We start from the raw sequence: 16,664 nt of genomic DNA, 5'->3' as shown, positions 1-16,664 counted from the left end.
CAATGAACTGAGTTTGTGACCCAGTTAAATCACAGTATTTTTGTGGAATACATTTTTCCAGGTGTTTTTGTAAAGGCCCAGTCCACCAGTAATTGGCAAAGATACCCTCCTAGGGCATTTCCTCCTTTGAGTTCAGTGGAGGCTTCAGCAGACAGTAACCCTAGCATGCACTCCTCTGTTTGAGTTGAATGGTGGCTTCAAATGATGTCTCCAACTGTTCTTTTCTGTTTTTTTCCTCTTCTCCTTGGTGCTTCATCTCTGTCTTCTTGGTTCTAAGTTCACCTTTCCTTTGTATAAGTATCCACCGAATGTTGACAGAACCCAGTACGAACCCTGTAACTGTACCGGTCTGCCCTGTCGTGCCGACTCCAGTGCCGTCGATAATTGAAGGCTCCGAGCAGCATAGTATAAAAGAGGACAGTGCCAGTAATCCAAGTAGTAAAACTAAAAGAAGGGGAAAAAAGTAATGAAGTCCAATCTTGAAAGTTAATGGTGTTCTGGGGGCCATTAGGAATAATTTCTTAAAACCACCCTGCAACAAACTCTACAATGTCCTAGATATTATTAATTGCCTAAAACTATCCTTTCAGCTATTAGGAAAATTGTGAAATAGGCCAATATCAACTAAACTAAATGAGATTAAAAGGAAATTATTTAGAATTTGTCTGTCTCACATAATAATTGTACAATATGTTTCATAGCACTCGGTAATCAAAAGCAAACGTGCCAGAGCAACAAGATCAGCGGTATATCACCTTACGGTGGTAAGATCCCTCAGTGAGGGTCTCCAGGGCACTCCCAGACTAGGAGGGGAGGATGTGACATACACAGAACGACCATGCAACAATAAGCAAAGCGTATGCCACTACATACTGGCCGCTGTATATAAACAGTCACTTTGCAGTCTGAAAGAAAATCCACGAACTATATTGTGCTGCAAATATCCATGGCAACTGGGTAGTAGACTTCTTCTGCCTTTTTTTTTTGGATAAGATTTGGAGACAGAGAAATATAATACTGCATACTCATGCAATTGTGTCATATTGCTTCAAGTTGAAAATCCCCACTTAGCTAAGTTGAAAAAATTTAGAGTAACATTGTTGCCCTAATGTTACATGGGAAATTGTCTCAACATATCAATGAGAGGAAGGGCCAATTACCTGAAAGCATGGTCCCATATGTTCTCTACAATATCCCAGTCCACAACCATCCCATCCTTGATGGGCGATAGTACCTGCCCAAGATAATGCAATATCTTAGTGACAGCGATAAGGAAATGGCATCACAAGGCGATTCTATATAAACTTGCAAACTGACCTCCATGAGATCGGCGAAATCCTAAGGCTTGAGATCCAACATACAATCTCCGCTTACCCTTTGATTTAGAGTCAGGAGCAGATCCCGAATTATCCTCCGGATTATCAGGATTATCAACTTCCACTTGATCAACTGATCCAACAACCTTTAAAAGATGATAAAATCAAGACAACTTTACACAGAAATAATACAATGTAGGTGACTAGTTGAAAGAGAATCTGAATATGAGCATATATGAAGGGAAATAAATAATGATATAGACATCACAACCCAGGCGGGTTAGTTTGTGAGTGGCTAACCTGCTAAGGATATTCAAGAATTCAAAAGGACACCAACAATAATGAGGAAAAGATTTGAACTAATCTTGAAAAAACAAGAGATATAGATAATTGATTATATAAAAAGAAAATAACAGGAGAGATCTTGCTGATTATCTCAGCAGCTATCTTATGTATAAAGTTTCCTGGACATTTTGAGCTGCTTCCACTAGAAATCTTATTGTTCAAGACTAAGTAGGAAATCTCTTTTTTTGTAATGGCAGTGTCGGAACCATCTTGCATGTAACTCGACTAATCTACCGGTTACTTGCTACCTCCCACCAACAAAGGTGTAGGGTAACACTATCCACCGAAGCATAAACAGATGGAAGGAAATCACCTACCTTTTTTGCCTCTACTGTGATATTAACCCCAGTCTCTCATGGTTCATCCTAACTTTCATTATCCGCCATGCTACATCCTTGAGTGCAATCAGGGACTTCTATCATACTACTGTGATTTGAACCCCATGCTCTCATGGTTCATTTTAACTTCATTAACAACCAGGCCACATCCTTGAGTGCAATTAGGGACTTCTCTCATTGAACCAACATTCTCCAAAAGCGGGTATGAGCAATATAATAAGATAAGCCATTTATATTTTGTCTTTTTTTTATGACCGAGAAATCCGTCTGAGGCCAACTCTCATGACCAATTGCAGCCTTCGAAACTCGGAGATAATGGGCCCACCCCTCTAATCTTCTCCACTTAATACTAGGGTTTAGTTCGCATGGCGCAGAGATTGAACCTGTGACTTTTTTTGATAAGGTAAATTGTATTAATCAAAAGGGAGAGAACTCCCGTATACAAGAAGTATACTAAAAAGTAGAGAATTTACATCAGAACATGATTCTCTACAAAAGACGCCCAATCTTCTATACAAATAGGGGTTATATGAGTGCACCAAAAAACGATCAAAAATAAAAGAATATTCTTAATATGTGAAAAAGGAGACTCAATCCCATCAAAAGCTCTCTTATTTCTCTCCCCCGAAACTATCCACATGAGAGCTAACGGGGCGAACTTCCACGCCTTTTGCTTTCTTCTTCTACGAAAACCGGCCCAGCTATATAGCATTTCCTTTACCGTGCTTGGCATCACCCATTGCACACCAAAAAGGTTCAGGATCGCCTTCCACAAAGCCGAGGACACAGGGCAATGCAACAAAAGATGATCAACTTCTTCCCCTGAGCTTTTACACATATAGCACCAACTAACAAGTGTAATTCCCCTCTTTCGCAGATTCTCAGCAGTCAAAATCACTCCCCTCGCCGCTAGCCATGCAAAAAAGCACACCTTCGTGGGCGCCTTAGGAATCCAGATCGAGAAATATAGAAAAGAAGCCTCCTTTCTCACCAACATACTCTGGTAAAAGGACTTTACGGTGAACAGACAATCGCCACGCAAACCCCATCTCCAAGAATCACAAGATGGTTGAGGTCTGTCTTGCCCATATAGCAATGTCAATAAATCTTGGAGCTCCGCAATCTCCCAATCTTGCATGTTCCTTCTAAATGAAAGGTCTCATACTACCCCCCCTACATGCTCCTTACGAATCTGTTGGACCATCAATTCCTTCTAGTTTGAAACTCTGAAGACGTGGGGGAAGGAAACCCTTAGAGTATCCTCTCCACCCCACCTATGATTCCAAAAGTTGATTCTCCTTCCATCTCCCACCTTGTAAGAGATGTTGCCACCGAAGGATTCCCAATTCTTCATGATGCTCCTCCACATGCCACACCCGAAAGGTGTTGTGATTGCCTTGGTCCTCCAACCCCCTCCCGTAGAATCGTATTTTTCTACTATGACCTCCCTCCATAGAGCATGCTCTTCTACCCCGAATCTCCACAGTCATTTCCCCAACAAAGCTCTGTTGAATACCCTAAGATCTTTTACTCCAAGTCCACCCCACTTGTTTGGGGGAAGTAACTGTCTGCCAATTCACTAGATGATACTTTCTAGTTCCATCCGCTACATCCCAAAGAAAATTCCTTTGAATTCGCTCCAGTTTTTCTGTGATGCTCACAGGAGCTTGCAACAGGGACAAGTAATAGGTGGCCATACTCGATAAAGTGTTTTTAATGAGCACTTCCTTTCTGCCTTTTGACAAGTACCGTTTCTGCCAACCTGCTAATCTTTTTTCAACATTTTCGATCACTGGATTACAAACCATAGTATCCTTATGCGAAGCGCCCAATGGGAGACCCAGGTAAGTAGTGGGAAGGGAGCCCACCTTACATCTGAGAACATAAGACAAAGCATCGATGTTAGCAACCTCACCCACCGGGAAAATCTCACACTTGTCGAGGTTGAATTTTGAGACCTGATACTATCTAAAACCACTGCAAGACCTGCTTCAAGTAGGTCAACTAATCCATATCGGCATCACAGAAAACTAGGGTGTCATCCGCAAAAAGCAAATGAGAGACTCTTCGGGCACTAGGCACCCCGATCGGAGCAGAGAATCCTCTCAAGAAGCCTCCGCCAGCCACTCGATCCATCCTTTTACTCAAAGCATCCATCACTAGAATGAATAACCTGGGGAATAGGGGATCTCCTTGCCTGAGACCCCTAGAGCTACTAAAGAAACCACACGGGCTACCATTAACCAGGACATAGAATCTGACTGAGGAAATGCAGAACTTGATCCATCCCCTGCATCTTGCCCCAAACCCCATCCGCATCATAATGAAATCCATGAACTCTCAATTGACATGGTCGAAAGCCTTCTCAAGGTCCAACTTGCATAGTAAGCCGGGATCTCTATTTTTCCTTCTGGAGTCTACAAGTTCATTTGCCACCAAAGCGGCATCCAGGATCTGTCTACCTTCCACAAACGCATTCTGGGAGGACGAAACAGACACATCAAGAACCTTCTTGAGTCTATTGGAAAGCACTTTAGAAATAATCTTGTAAATGCTCCCCACAAGACTAATAGGCATGTAGTCACTCATAGAAGATGCACCTTCTTTCTTAGGCACAATAGTAATAAAAAAAGCATTGATACTTCTCTCGAAAACACCATTCACATGAAAGTATTCAATGGCTTCCATCAACTCCCCCTTCCCCTTGATGGTGTCCCAACAGAGCTGGAAGAAGGCCAAGGAGAAACCATCAAGGCCGGGGGACCTTATCACCAGCACAACTCGACACAGCCTCGTGCACTTCCTCCTCCTCGAAAGCCCTTTCTAGCCACTTACTGTCTCCCTCCCCTATGTGGTTGAACTCTATTCCCCCCAAAGTCGGCCTCCAACTAACTTCCTCTTTGTATAAGTTCTCATAAAAACCCACTATCGCCCCTTTTACCTCCTCCTCTCGCTCAATCCTCACCCCATCCACAACTAAGGACTCTATGAAGTTTCTCCTTCGATTTGCAACTGCCACCCTGTGGAAAAATTTGGTATTCGAATCCCCTTCCTTTAACCATAGCGCCCTCGATTTTTGCCACCAACTGGTCTCCTGAGCTATTGCTAACTCGACTATATCCCTCTTAACCTCCCCCAATCTCTCTTTCTCAGATTCATCTAACTCCCTCGCCCATTCCCCTCTCTCTAGATCCCCTAATTCATGCATAAGCTCCCTCATTTTAACCTCTACCCTCCCAAAAACCTCCTTATTCCACCTAATAATATCTCCCTTGAGCAATTTAAGTTTCTTCGAAAGATGGAATGAAGGTGTCCCTGATACCCCGTAGCTTGTCCACCATTCTTTCACCTTGTCATCGAAATCCTAGCACCTTCAACCACATGTTCTCGAATCGGAAGGGAGCACGCACCCCCTCCCTCAACATCCATCTAGCAAGATAGGCAAATGATCCGAAGTCAACCTAGGTAAAGGAATCTGCAGCACATTCGGCACCAGCTCATCCCAGGAGGGCGATATTAGAAATCTATCAAGTCTAGACCTTGAGTTGAAATCCTCCGCCCTGGCCCAAGTAAACCTTTCCCCTAACAGAGGAAGATCAATGAGAAAGTGATCATTGATGAAGTCAAAAAACTCCTCCATGACCCTCGAAATCATACTACACCCTAATCTCTCCTCCGAGAATCTAATAGTGTTAAAGTCTCCCCCAGAACCCATGGAATATCCCATTCCCCATCATATTGGCCAGTTCCTCCCAAAAAAACACCTTGGACCCTTCTCCTACCAGTCCGTACAATCCCCAAAATCCCCATTCCACCCCACTCACTCTATCTTTGACAAGAGCTGCTAAAAAAAACTCTCTTCTTAATCTCCTTTACCTCCAAGCTTCTATCATCCCATATTAGAAGAATGCCCGCGGCACTTCCCACTGCTGGAACCCAGTCATATTTTACCCAACTACCTCCCCAGACACTCCTCACAATCACATCCGACAAATCTTCCATTTTTGTCTCCTGAAAGTAAACTAGGTTAGTACCCCACTCTCTAACTCCCACTTCGATGATGGCCCTTTTGTTTGGGTCATTCATCCCCCTCACATTCCATAAAAGAATCTTAACTTCCATAAAAAATGATATCCCCCTTCTCCCCACCCCCTCTAACCGAGCTCCCTTCCTCCCTGTCACACACCCAACCCCTTCTCTGGTATACCACTACATCCTCTAAATTATTTTGCTTAACACCTTGACCCAACTTCCTCCTTGCACTATCATAACAAGATTGTTGCTTAATCTCCCTCAACAGTTCTAACACCCTATCTTCCTTCCCTTCAAAAGAAACACCAAGGAACTTCCCAAAGTTTAATAGTTTATCCTCCATCCAGAAAGACGTATCCCCTCCTCCAATCCGTGATGAAATTGGACAGGCATCTGCTATATGAACCCTTTCCTTGCCCCTACTGGAGGAATACAAAACCATAGCATTGCTAGCAATAGGAACTTTAGGTGCCGAAAGGATCTCGCCATTTCCTTGAGGGGTATCAATCTTTGAAATTAGCACCCTGCTGCTACATGAATGACCAAGAACACCAGTAGGGTAGCAGGAAAGAGGAGAGTATGCTCTTCCCCCGATGGGGCATGCTCAACGATCTTCCCCCGAAGTAGAAGAAGCTTGAAGTGTAGCCTCAACACAACTAAGCCCTAGAGCATATGAGGGGGCGATGGAGCTGGGTCCATCAGAGGCGGGAGGTCGTGGAATAACAGCACCATCTATAGCCGGTGTCGCCCTTGAAGCAGCGACCATCGAAGAAGGGCGAAGGTCACTAGAGCTTGGTGCAGAAATGCCACTGTGTGTAGCACCATTGGTAGAAGAAGGAAGAACGATTGTTCCCATATGCTTAGGAGCCTTAACAGAAGCGGCTTGAAATAATTTGGGCCCCTTAGGATCAATTCTAATAGAATTGGGAAAAGTTGTTGGGCCCATGTAAGGAGGTCTAGGCCTATACTTGCTGAAAACTTGTCTGGCCCTAGGATAATTAGAAGATGACCGGCCCATTCTACCTTTCCAGCCCGCATCACTAACTCATTCATGTCTTTCCCTCCTGTTGAAGTTTTGTCTTCTTTTCCCAAATTCAAACCTCTCGACTCTTCTCGATCTAACATCTGATTTTGGCTTAGACCACTGATCAGGTGAGCCATCCCCTCCCCTCAGAGACTGATTACCCCTCCCCACCCTTCTATTTGACCTTCCCTTTTCTTCCGCCACTATCACAAGCATAAAGATAGGGCGAAATTCAGGGCTCAACCACACCCTATAACTCAAGTAGCCATCTTCCACCACAGTGGAGATAGGGATTCTGCCCCCTTTCCTTACCACAATCCTCACTCGCGATAGATCATGTAGGCTGCAAGTGACATCAATAAAGCCCCCACAGATTTTCCCAATCTACCAAACCGGGAGATCGACCATGTTGACCACCAATGTTTCGCCGGTAAAATGATGGTCAAGACACCCATCGTGCTCCACCCATCTGTCTAGATGTAAAAAGTTCCATCAAACCATATGTTTCCTCTATCAAGAATTTCTGAAGCTTGAGACTCGTCGAGAAATCGAAAAAGATATTGTGTATCCCCCAGTTGCGTTATTTTCAGCCTGTCATTGACGTTTCATGCATCTGCTGCTCAATTCCTAACAGCCTCTGGAGAACCAACCCATTTGGAGAAAGATCCAATCAGCCAAGATTTCAAGAAACCCTTGCGCCTAAGAGTGTGCTCCTCAAACAGCGAGAAGTGCGGTTCCTGCCCTACGTCAAGCTTTCGATGACATCTTCCCTCAAGTTCTAGAGTTGGCCAAGAGGAAGCTTTGATAAAAGACATTTTTTCTAGTTTTCTAGATTCTAGAGAGAAGTAGGAGTTTCTCTCTGTAGAGTCCATCATTTCTAGAAGGCTGAATGAAGAAGAAAATTTGAAATCTGGTGGAAAAAACCTCCCCCGTCACCGGAAAATAGTGAAAGTCGTCGGATTTTGGAGAAACTTAGATGGGTAGGCTCGGAATAGCCTCGTGAGGAGGCTGTCCGAAGGCGACCAGACGAGATCTGGCCGGAAATTGCCTCACGCACCGGCGCATGGCATAAAGGTCGCCGGAAGTGGGCCGCGCGTGGGAGGATGTCTGTCGGAGATTTTTCTGGGATTTGGTCGTGATGGGGGTGGCTATCTGTGGGTGGTGATAGAATCCTAGGATTCATGGTACAGAGATGCCTCGGGAGTAGTGCCTGAGAGCATCTTAGGGTTTCTGTTTTTCAACTCTAAATATTGAGTAAACAACTTGAACCTTTGACTTAAGCAACGAGCCCTACAACATTTGTCACTTGAACTTATCCTTGGGGGCATCTATGTTTTCTCTTTTCTTAAGGTTAAAAGTGGAAATGGTAGCACATATATGCGGGCCAGCTTCATTTATACTTTCCAGTTCTGAGATGTGTAAGAGAAGTTTTTCTTCTTCTTTTTTCAATAAGTACGTAAGAGAAGTATTTCTCAGTAATGAGAACAAGATCTTTCTCACTTTTTTCAAGCTTCTTTACTTTTTCATCACGGAGGACAAGATCTTTTTTATTTCAGGCGTTAAATCTTTTGAGCTTATCAACTCGGGCGAGGGGTGGTTTGATTGGATCGAAAGGGGCAAAATATTTTCATGCAAAATCAGAATAGATGAGGAGAACCTCCGGAGGGTATGTGAAGCACTCAAGCAAGCATCTAAAAGGGCAGGGAATTATTACAGACGATGGGGGTGGAAATCACAACATACTATTACAGAGTTTTTGTTAATTTCAACTACTATGGGCGGTTCATTCACATTGAAACATGGTTGGGGGACAATAAGAAATTTGTAATCATCCTTAAAGCTGTTTTCAACATGGGTTGGGGAGATATAGCCGATAAAATCATCCACTTTCTGGGAAAGCGGTCCACAAACAGATATAGACCAACTTATACTCAACAGACAAAGTCATATGTTGACACGGCTAAGATTGCTCAGTGGACGGTGTTAACAAAGGCTACAACGAGGGAGGTGGACAATGCTACTTCAGTTGACTCAGGTGGTGAGAGTCATCATTTTCTTGCTAGATGCTTGGTGGGTACCTTCAATGATCCGTTCAATTACAGTCCAAATCAAGAAGTTATCCAGAAATGGTTTGTGAATAGATGGAGGATCTGTGCTGGTATGAGAGTGACTCCGATGTCTCATAATCAGTTCCTGTTCGAACTTCCTTCAAGGCAAGAAGTTGTGAGAGTCCATGCAGGGGATTGGTTCTGGAATGGACGGCGTCTCTCTTTACAGTGGTGGTCGGCGGTGGCTTGCACTGAAATTGCTTGCCAGAAATCTGACCAGAAATGGATTAAAGCTTTTGGAATCCCCGTCCACGCATGGAAACTTGATACATTCAGAATCATTGGAGATCTTTGCGGTGGTTTCATAGGTATTTATGAGGGCACGAAGCATCGGAGCCACTATCTTTGGGCAAGAATTTGTGTTAGCAACAGTGGTGCTAAATGCCCAGATAAGATAGAGCTCGAAGTGGACTATTGGAGACATGAAATCTCAATTTTGAAGGATGTGGCAGCAACACCAAAACCAGTTCGAAAGGCCGGAGAAGAAGGGTTGGGGATTTCATCAATCAAAGCAACGGTGAATTTGGGTAATGGTGTCGACAGTCTGGTCAAATCACAGCACGTGGAAGGGCACATTAATTCAAAAGCTGCATTAGACAGACAGCTGGACATAGGGCACTTTAATTCAAAAATATCGGGCCCTCTACCCGGTCTCATTAATTCACGGGCCAAGCAAGGGAATTTTATAATCAGGCCCAATGAAGCCAACAACTCAGACATTAGTAGAGTACCAGCAAAATATAAACTTTTATTTAAAAGGCCCACACAAGAAGGCCTATTTTAAGTCAAAGACAAATAAACCCATTAGCTCACAGTCTTGGCGTGCCATCAGAATTTTACCAGACCCCCGTCTTCTTCACAGTAACGATGTGCCTCTCTCATCTGGTGATCTTCAGCAGACCCATGTCAACCCAGTCATTATGGAATCAACTACGCAGGTCTCAACAGTTATCCCCCTCTCAGAAGCCGATGATGATGCTGATGAAGCTGAAACTTTCATCAACAATCTCAAAGGTCTTTCACTGAGGTTGAATTGGTCAGAATATGCGTCTACTGCTCTGGTATATTCTGACACTGATTCTCACAGTGAATCTCTTCCCCTCTCTTGGCATGACGGCGAGGCATTGGAGCTACAAGAAATTCACCAAGTAATTCAGCAACCAACAACAATAGAGACTTCTAAATGGACAAAACTAGTTATGGGAAAGGCATGCAAGGATTTTGGGATCAATATAGCCGGCTTTAAACATGAAATTCTAGACTTAATTCTAAGAATGGACCAGAAGAGACATGTTCAATTACAAAAAATAGGATCTCCTTCTACTTCCAGTAAGAAAGGAAAGGGGAGAAAGAAAGGGGAAACTGAAGTTCAGAATCTAATTTGCGGCATCAACTATGATGGGAGGAAGAAAAGTGATCGGGGCCGGCATTGCAAGATACTGTCCAGATGAAGGTCAAAATTCTCAGTTGGAACATTCGGGGGCTAAATGATAAGAATAAAAGAAGCACTCTAGCTTCACTAGTCAGAAGGTGGAAAGCTGATATCTTATGTTTACAAGAAACCAAAATGGATGGCATACCATCAAGTATGATTTTTCAGATATGGGGGAATAGGTGGGCTGATTGGGTAGAGTTGGGGCAAACGGCAAGAGTTGAGGTATTATTATCTTATGGGACAAGAGATTGTGGAGGTCTATTGACTCTCACCAAGGTTGTTTTTCAATTACATGCATCCTTGAGAGTCTGCAAGAGGATTTCAGGTGGGGTTTTACAGGAGTTTACAGCCCACACAACAACACAAACAGGAATGACTTCTGGCAAGAGTTGGGAGCAATAAGGGGTATCTGGAATGATCAATGGGTTATAGGAGGGGATTTCAATGTGTGCAGATTTTAGGCTGAGAGATACAATTGCAACAGAAGAACCAAAGCTATGAGAAACTTCTCTGAAATAATCTCAGATCTTCAGCTAATCGACCTACCTTTACACGGGGCACAATACACATGGTCAAGGGGGAAAACAATTCACGGGCCTCAAGAATTGATAGGTTCCTTATCTCTATAGAATGGAATGAGAGCTTTAAGTCTATCAAACAGTTGGCAATGACAAGACCTATTTCAGATCACAAGCCTCTAATGCTAGAAAGTGGTGACTGGTCTTTAGCTCCATCCTACTTCAAGTTTGAAAATATGTGGCTCCAGCAAGCGGGGTTTATGGACATGGTGAAGGAGTGGTGGCAAGGTTATTGATTAGTGACAGCCCGGATTTTATACTTGTTCAGAAGCTGAGAAACCTGAAGAAAGACATCTCTAAATGGAACAAGGTAGTCTATGGAAAGCTAGAGACAAGAAGAAGCAGAGTTCTAGAGGAGCTTTTAGCTTTAGAACAGGCAACAGAGAACAGAACTCCTACTCAGCCTGAAAAACAAAGTTTACTTAATATGAAATTGGAGCTAATGGAAATTGCTAAAGCTGAAGAAACTTCATGGAGACAAAAATCAAGATGTCTATGGCTAAAATAAGGGGACAGGAATACAAGATACCTCCAAACAAAGGCCAACTCTCATAGAAGATACAACTCAATTGACAAGCTCAAAATTGATAATAAGATCACAGAAGACAAGGAAGTGATCAATGAGGAGATCTTGAATTACTACCAGAATCTCTACAAAGAAAGTGAAGAGTGGAGGCCTACTGCCAGCTTTGAGGAAGTAGCCAAACTCACAAAGGCAGACAGAGAGTTGCTAGAAAAAGGGTTTGAAGAAGATGAAGTGCTTAGCGTCATTCAATCATGTGCTCCTGATAAGGCCCCAGGGCCAGATGGTTTTACGATGGCATTCTTCCAAAAATCTTGGGGTTTCATTAAGGCAGAGGTCATGGGGGCCCTCAACTACTTCCACCAGCATTGCTACATGGTGAGGTCTTGCAGTGCATCTTTCATTGCTTTAGTACCTAAAAAGAAGGGTGTTGTTGAACTCAAGGATTTCAGGCTAATTAGCCTTATTGGAAGTGTTTACAAGATAGTTGCCAAGGTTCTAGCAGAGAGATTGAAGTTGGTTGTTGGGAAGCTAGTCTCTAGCTATCAAAATGCCTTTATCAAACAAAGGCAGATAACTGATGCAGCTCTCATAGCTAATGAGGTTTTGGATTGGAGGATTAAAACTGGAGAACCTGGAGTTATGTGCAAGCTGGATATAGAGAAGGCTTTTGATAAATTGAATTGGCCATACCTAATATCTATCTTGAGGAAGATGGGCTTTGGTGAAAAGTGGTTAAAATGGATAAGGTATTGCATCTCTACGGTTAAATATTCAATTTTAATTAACAGATCCCCTGTGGGTTTCTTCTCCCCCCAAAAAGGGATCAGACAAGGTGATCCACTCTCCCCATTTTTGTTCGTATTAGCTATGGAAGGTCTAAGTAAGATGTTGGAAAAGGCCAGACAAATGTAGTGGATTCAAGGCTTCAGAGTTGGCACCAATGTTGGGAATACAATTACTATATCTCATTTACTGTATGCTGATGATACTCTGATTTTTTGTGAGGCAGAAAAAGCACAGCTCCTATACCTGAATCTCACACCTCCTACTCTTTGAAGCCTTGTCAGGATTACATATCAACAAGCTGAAAAGCATTATCTATCCGGTCAACAATGTGAACAACATAGTAGAGTTGGCAGGAACGATGGGTTGCAACATTGGGGCACTTCCTTCCACCTACCTGGGCCTCCCATTGAGAGCCAAATTCAAGAATTGTGAAATTTGGAATGGTGTTGTAGAAAAATTTGAAAAGAGGTTGGCCACTTGGCAAATGTAATATATATCTATGGGAGGTAGATTAACTCTTATCAGCAGTGTGCTTGACAGCATACCTATCTATTATATGTCTTTGTTCCCTATCCCTAAAAAGGTATTAAAGCAATTGGATAAAATCAGAAGAGATTTCCTTTGGGAAAGGAATAACAGCTCTCACAAATTTCATTTGATAAAATAGGATAAAGTCATACAACCGAAAAGCAATGGAGGACTGGGGGTCAAAGATTTAGCAATCCACAACAAAAGTATGCTGATGAAGTGGCTATGGAGGTATGGTACAAGTGAGCCAAGTCTCTGGAAGAAGGTGATTTATGCAAAACATGGGAAAAGAGACAACTGGAGCACTAAAATTGCAAATGCCCCTTATGGTGTTGGTCCCTGGAAGTTTATTAGCAAATTGAACAATGATTTTTTCCAGAAGATCCACTTCAAACCGGGTAATGGAGAGCACATCAGATTTTGGAAGGACATTTGGCTGAATAACACGGCCCTTATGGATGATTATCCTAGCATTTTCCAAATTGCCATTGACAAGAACTCCTCAATTGCTCAGAACAGGAGCAACAACAACTGGAATGTGCATCTGAGAAGGTCTGTTCAAGATTGGGAAATGGAAAGTTTGATGGAAATGCTAGCAAGAGTGGAAAGCTACAACATTGATGAAGATCTTTCAAACACTATGTGTTGGGGCAGCAAGGGTATCTTCACAGTCAAAGAGTGTTACAAGCAAACTGCACTCAAAATCAGATGCTTGATGCCTGGCCATGGAAATTGATATAAAGGACCAAATTACCTATTAAGGTTATATGCTTCAATTGGATTGCATTATATGAAACTTGTTTAACACAAGACAACCTACAACCTTAACAGGAGAGGATTCCAGCTGGTCAACGGATGCTACCTTTGTAGGAGGAATCAGGAAACTGTCAGTCATTTGTTCCTGCACTGCCCAGTTGCCACTGATATATGGAATATGTTCTACAGTATTTTTGGTCTGAGCTGGGTTATGCCTCAAAATATGAGACATGCACACATTAGTTGGAGTTTGTGAAAAGTTGATAAGGCCATCAAGAAAATCTTGTTGATAATTCCTGCAGCTATTTTTGGACAAAGAGAAATAGAAGATGTTTTGATGGCATCTCAACTTCAAATCACTCTCTCAAGGCAAAATGCCTATTTGAACTTTTTTGCTGGACAAAATTGTCCCCTGTAATTAGTACTACTCATTTTTTGGACTTTGTTAGTACTCTTGTCCTAGATTGACACTTTGTATAGGGCCTAACTTCTCCTTTTTGTTTTTGCCTTTGTAACTAGGCCTCCTGTAACTATGTAACTATGCATCTTCTTGATGCTTTTTTAATGGAACACCTTACTTCATCAAAAAAACAAAAAAAAAGTATTTCTCAGTATTCATCTACTGCACCATTAGTTTTCTTAACTAATTTTACCTCCATTAACTATGTGATGAACTGCATCATTTCTTTATAATAAGATTGATAGAGAATGGACAACCTGTACTTGGTTCCTTTGATATTTGTTCGTGTATGAGTTGAAAAGAAGAAAGCCATTAGCAGGCTTTGGAATAAAGAAAGAAACCTTGACATGGGATGCATACAGCAAAACGTAGAACACTGAGATCCATTTTTAGTAAAAGAATAATAAGTCATTTGTTGTAAATAGAACACATTGCAATATTACTAGTAGCCGCTTAGCTGGAAAAATATGACAATAGCAGCACAAGTGGCCATAACATTCATATCAACCACATGCCGCAATTAAATAGCTATAGATGGCAAATGGATTCCTCTCTTTCAATGGATAGCCAAATATTTCAAGTCAAGGAACCAAAACCTTCTGGTAGCAGCTTGACTTTTATCCCAAGGAAACACTTGACATAGATTAAGGGCAAGCATTTACAAATTACAAGATTGCTTCCCCATGACCCAAAAAAAAAACATAACGGATTGAGATGTGTAAGTCTTGTATTAAATCCCCAAGCATAGAAGCTACTTAGATGTTAGAGCTACAACACCTTGCAGGATAATCTATAATAGCGGTCTCATGGTAATAACATAGAGTTGGCATTTAAATGTGGTAAAAGTTCCCATGTAAATCCATTACAAGTATCACATTCCCAAATCATATTCAACAACTATTCAACCTAAAAGAAGGTATAAATTTGTTTGAAGGGATTGTTCTTGAGGACCTGACAAAGAGCATACAGCTACCGTAAGAATTTATTTGATAACAAATAATCCACGCGTTGATGCACTCCAGGGGAAAAAACATCACATGGGCTATGGGATTCTCTAGCCTTTGAGTCTAATAGTCCTCAAGTTTCTCCACCATGTAGATGAGAAAACAATGTAAAGTTTCCTATTTTCTCAAATTATACCTGATAAATTTTATAAATGCTGAAGGGAAAGTTGGTGGAATCTCCCAATTTCAGTCTTTTGGTATTCTAGTTAATGAGTTTCATTTCTAAATATTCTAATTTCTTCAAGAAAAATAAAAAAATAATTAAAAAAAGTTCATGATCTATATTAAAATCATTAATCCCCAAAATAATAATAAAAATTGAATGCCAGGCAAATAGTAGCGTGCTAAAGCCATGTCAATCCATATTTACTACTACCCTATACACCTCAATTGCATCTTAAATGCCATGAAAGTTCAAAGTTGCTGCCTATGACCAAAGTTCTAAACTTTAGAAGCTTCATCTTTAGCAGTCAAATCTGGTGTTCAGGCTTGCATTTCCCAAAATTCCATGGATTTAAACTATCACTCTATCAGTGTAAAATTCTTTTACATTATTTCCACAATTTCACCAGTTGTAACAAGCTATGTACTTTCTTTTCGAGGTTACCACCTCAAACTTGCTATAGACAGATGAAAGTTACCTGTAATTGTCTATTAAATAACCTGATAATGTATATAACGTTTAAAATGCTGGTACACGTAACTATAAAAAGCTACTGTTTTGTAATTATGCTTTCAAAAAATTTGAACTTTGGACCGAAAGAACGATTTGGAACATCTTACTGAAAGCTGCATTATTAATTTGCAACCTAAAAAGGACAAAAACTTTATAACTTACAGAAGGGAAAACGGCTTTGGGAGCATCTTCACCAGCGTAACCAGCTTTGCAAGTATGGCTACCCAAATCTATCACAATTGCTGATACTTCATCTGTAGACCCAAAAAATAAAAATGCAAACAAAAAAACGCGCTGAATTCTTGTGCTTATACTAAGAAAAATGTTAAAGCCGTAAATAGAAGTATTTAACACTCGAGAAAGGAAGTAACTGGTACTCGCCACCGCCGTACATGATTCAGTGATTCGAATTCGGACATTGATTGTTTGCTGCTTCAGTGAAATTCTCTATACAAGTCGCGAGGGCTTTAGCTGGGCTTTTGACGGGAAACCGGGTTGTGTGTCGGGTCAAATTGTTAATTTGGCCCTATACAATTGTAGTGGGCGTTTGGACATAGGAATTGTAAAATTCCAAAAAAAAAAAGCGAAAAGAAATTCCAAGTGAAAATGGTCTTTGAAAATTAGAGTTGTGTTTGGATATAAATATTATTTTGGGTTGTTTTTAAAGTTTTGTGAGTGAAAATTTTGAAAAATAACTTTTTGGAGTTTTTCAAATTTTTGAAAAATTTCAAAATCCATCTTCAAGTGAAAAT

The 16,664-nt window shown here is 41.5% G+C and overlaps 1 protein-coding gene across 1 annotated transcript in view; it reads right to left on the bottom strand.

Annotated features, from left to right (window-relative positions):
• LOC107777825 (actin-related protein 4) overlaps window positions 1-16,664 on the bottom strand; it is a 44,744-nt gene that overhangs the window by 17,619 nt on the left and 10,461 nt on the right. Inside the window, exons 9-12 of the mRNA XM_075240423.1 lie at window positions 16,284-16,359; window positions 16,075-16,166; window positions 1,318-1,462; window positions 1,161-1,236 (exon numbers count right to left, since the gene is read on the bottom strand). Of these exons, the coding sequence (XP_075096524.1) occupies window positions 1,161-1,236; window positions 1,318-1,462; window positions 16,075-16,166; window positions 16,284-16,359 (389 nt within the window). The remainder of the gene's footprint in view (window positions 1-1,160; window positions 1,237-1,317; window positions 1,463-16,074; window positions 16,167-16,283; window positions 16,360-16,664) is intronic.

This window comes from Nicotiana tabacum, chromosome 20, assembly GCF_000715075.1.
Source record: "Nicotiana tabacum cultivar K326 chromosome 20, ASM71507v2, whole genome shotgun sequence".
NCBI classification, from domain to species: domain Eukaryota; kingdom Viridiplantae; phylum Streptophyta; class Magnoliopsida; order Solanales; family Solanaceae; genus Nicotiana; species Nicotiana tabacum.
The sequence above is the reverse complement of the archived record's forward strand: the minus strand, read 5'-3'. Positions and strand labels throughout refer to the sequence as shown.